Raw genomic sequence first — 3,413 nt, 5'->3', positions numbered from 1 at the left:
TATACATACATATATTTTTTAAACGCATATCGACAGCAGAGCCCTACCATCTCCTTGTGTATCTTCTGTATGTCATCCATGAACTGTCGTTTAGTGGCCACCTGCGTTGTGGATATGGTTTTATGGTATTTGACGGTTTAATATCTCAAGAAATGATCGTGGCATTATCATACACCTCACAGCTTAGATATGTGCTTCTGTACACGCATTCCATCTCAGTGATCTGTCTGTGTGAGTACAACATCTGCTTTGGGGTGGGTAGATTACGGTTTAAATACAGCAATACGTAAATAGCAAAATGTTGGCGTGGTGTGTGACAACTGCTGTCTGAGTAGGAGATGAGTTGTGTAGCAATGTCAGTGAACGACCTTAAATGGTAAAGGAGTAGGGTGCCGCGTTTATTTCCTAATTAGGAAGTGTATTGGTTTGAAATTGAACTACACCGTCCCGCACATGTGGGGCCGACCGCCTTTTTTTTTGTCTGAAGAGTGTACCGGTATCATACAATCTGCAGCCAGGTGGGTGAATGTAGGTATGTCTATATCTTTGTTCAAGAATAGACACACACGCATGCAGGCTAGATGGCAGCCCAATGTGTTTAATCGAATACCAACAGATAGTATGTAGGTATGCCGCCAACAACAAGTGTATGCACATATCTTTGAGGGAGCTATACTTATTTCAATGACAAGGTGCTGTCTTTCAACGTATGTGCGAGTACCTACAATGCATAGTGCGTGTGCATGTAATATATAAAGGTGTTGTATGGGCAGCATATAACCGGGCACACTCTATAGAAGATAAGTAAGGGTTGGACAAAAGATGTATGTGCGTATTACCACCAGTTAAAGATGCTACAGGTATGATACAGGAAGTATGTGAGATAGACAGCGTATGTTTATATTATTACCACCAGATAAAGATGCCACAGTTATGATACAGGAAGTATGTGAGATAGACAGAGTATGTTTATATCACTAGGACAAAAGATGCATGTGCGTATTACCACCAGATCAAGATGATACAGGTATGATACAGGAAGTATGTGAGATAGACAGAGTATGTTTATACTATTACCACCAGATAAAGATGATACAGGTATGATACAGGAAGTATGTGAGATAGACAGAGTATGCTTATATTAATACCACCAGATAAAGATGATACAGGTATGATACAGGAAGTATGCGAGATAAACAGAGTTTTTATATCACTAGATAAATGGGCTAAGCAAAGTATGTTTATATAATTGGACAATTATGTTCAGAGAAGTAAAAACATCAGATAAGTGTGATGAGCAAAGCATGTTTAAAGTATGGTTAAAGTATTGTTAAAGTGTGTTTAAAGTATGAATAAAATATGATTAAAGTATATTTTAAGTATGTTTAAAGTATGTTTGAAGTATGGTTAAATTTTGTTTTTAAAGTATGTGTATGCAATTGGACAAATGCGTTAAAAGAAGTAACAACACTAGGTAAATGTCATAAAGAAAATGTTTATATTAAAAGCAAAGTATTTTCAAACTGTGTTAACATAATTAAGTAAATGTAACGTGACACACAAACTATGTTTATATTAAAAGAAAAAGTATGCTTAAAGTACGTTTATATCATTAGGTAAATGTAATGTGATAAATAAACTATGTTTACAATATTCAATAAACTTGCTAAAGATAAGTATGTATATATTCTTAGGTAAATTTAATGTGATACATAAACCATGTTTACAATATTTGACACAAACTCTGTTTACAATATTCAATAAACTTGCTAAAGACAAGTATGTATATATTATTAGGTAAATGAACTACACGAATGACATTCCCACGTGCACATACCCGCACGTCCATTAGCGCAGGAAAGGGCAAACCAGTGATGATCACGGCCCGACCATTGGCATCGGCAAAATCCAAGCCCTCGCTCACCTGATTGGTGGATATAAATAAATTTAATCATATTCAGAGAACCGGCAGAGTGTACTGATATCACGCCAGCATTCATCTGATTGGTGGATATAAATAGATTTAACCGCATTTGGAGACACCTCAGAGTACACTGATATACCGCTAGTTGAGTCAGTGGCGAGTTTTGTCTCATCTCAACCCAACACCCTAAACCTCAAATTAAATGAGCGATACGTATAACAGAGGAAGCATGGACCACGGCAACACTACCTACACAAAGGCTCAACCAATCATACCCAGGAAGAATACTAGTGGTGTATGGCATATGATGTGGATAAGCATAAATATGTCACGTGTGTGTTCATCAACATGCTCACGTTCGTGTATATGGGTCTATGTATGTATATACGTGGATAAAGATAAAAATGTGTACAAGTGTGGCTAAAATCATGCCCAAATCTGTGCATACGAGTCTATGTACTTATATACAAACATACAATTTGTATATAAAATGTATATGCAATGTATGTATCTACATACATGTATGTATGTATATACATACATGCACGTATGTGTATACATACATTTACGCACGCGTGTCTGTTGTGAAAACATGTCATATGGATTCGGTTACGTTTACGTTTTGCGTACCTTCCCTCTAGTAACAGCAAAGAACGATGCCCCCGTGCCTGTCTCCTCTTTGATGCTTGCGTAGTACTGGTTGATAGCCTGTGTGCGAAAACGTAAAGAACCCAGTACGTAAACTAAATATAGCCATCGTACAGATTCGGGATGAGGCGTTAAACCAAGTTTAACGAATCAACGCAATGAGCATTCCACAGTGGTAGTAGATCGCCTGTGTGTGGAGCCGTATCGATTGTTGTTGTTGACAGTTCGGTACCAATGATACCACCTTCCACAAGACCAGACGAGTGGGTGTGATGGTCACGTTGCCATATCAACGGTCGAAGCCGAGTATATATCCTGCAAAAGACACTTGACTGTGTATACTGAAACAGGACACCTTTTGGTTCCACTACTGCTGGTATGGGTGCTGTGTGTGATTTCACAAACGAGCTCTCACTCAAGTCACAATCAAGCAGCCATGCATGGTAGAGGACATTTAAAGAGGACTGTCATACTGTGCTGGAATAAGTCTTTCCCCCAGGGGTTTAAAATCTCCTGTTGGTTTGGTTGTGCGAATTACCACAGACACGCGCATACTCAATGCAATAACAACAACAGATATGTGTGATAGTGGGCATTTAAAGAGGACTGGCATACTATTGTGACATACTATTTGGAAGTCGGTCTTCCCTTTGGGCTCTACTACGGCTGGTTTGTTTGCGTTGATGCGTTCCCACAATGTCTTCCCACCCCCATCCCTCGTCGGCTGTGTTAGGTTCCATGGACATGCTTAAAAATATACATACAAATACAAATACAAACACACACACACACACACACACATATATATATATATACATATACATACACACACATACATATA

At 38.4% G+C, this 3,413-nt stretch overlaps 1 protein-coding gene across 1 annotated transcript in view; it reads right to left on the bottom strand.

The window, feature by feature from the left end:
• SARC_12823 (hypothetical protein) overlaps nt 1-104 on the bottom strand; it is a gene marked incomplete at both ends in the record, with an annotated part of 1,157 nt that extends 1,053 nt beyond the window's left edge. Inside the window, one exon of the mRNA XM_014293063.1 lies at nt 48-104. Within this exon, the coding sequence (XP_014148538.1) occupies nt 48-104 (57 nt within the window). The remainder of the gene's footprint in view (nt 1-47) is intronic.
• Nucleotides 105-3,413: the final 3,309 nt, after the last annotated feature.

The sequence above is a fragment of the Sphaeroforma arctica genome, assembly GCF_001186125.1.
Source record: "Sphaeroforma arctica JP610 unplaced genomic scaffold supercont1.2624, whole genome shotgun sequence".
In the NCBI taxonomy this organism is placed as follows: Eukaryota; class Ichthyosporea; order Ichthyophonida; genus Sphaeroforma; species Sphaeroforma arctica.
Note: the sequence above shows the minus strand (reverse complement) of the source record. Positions and strands in the feature narration are given on the sequence as shown.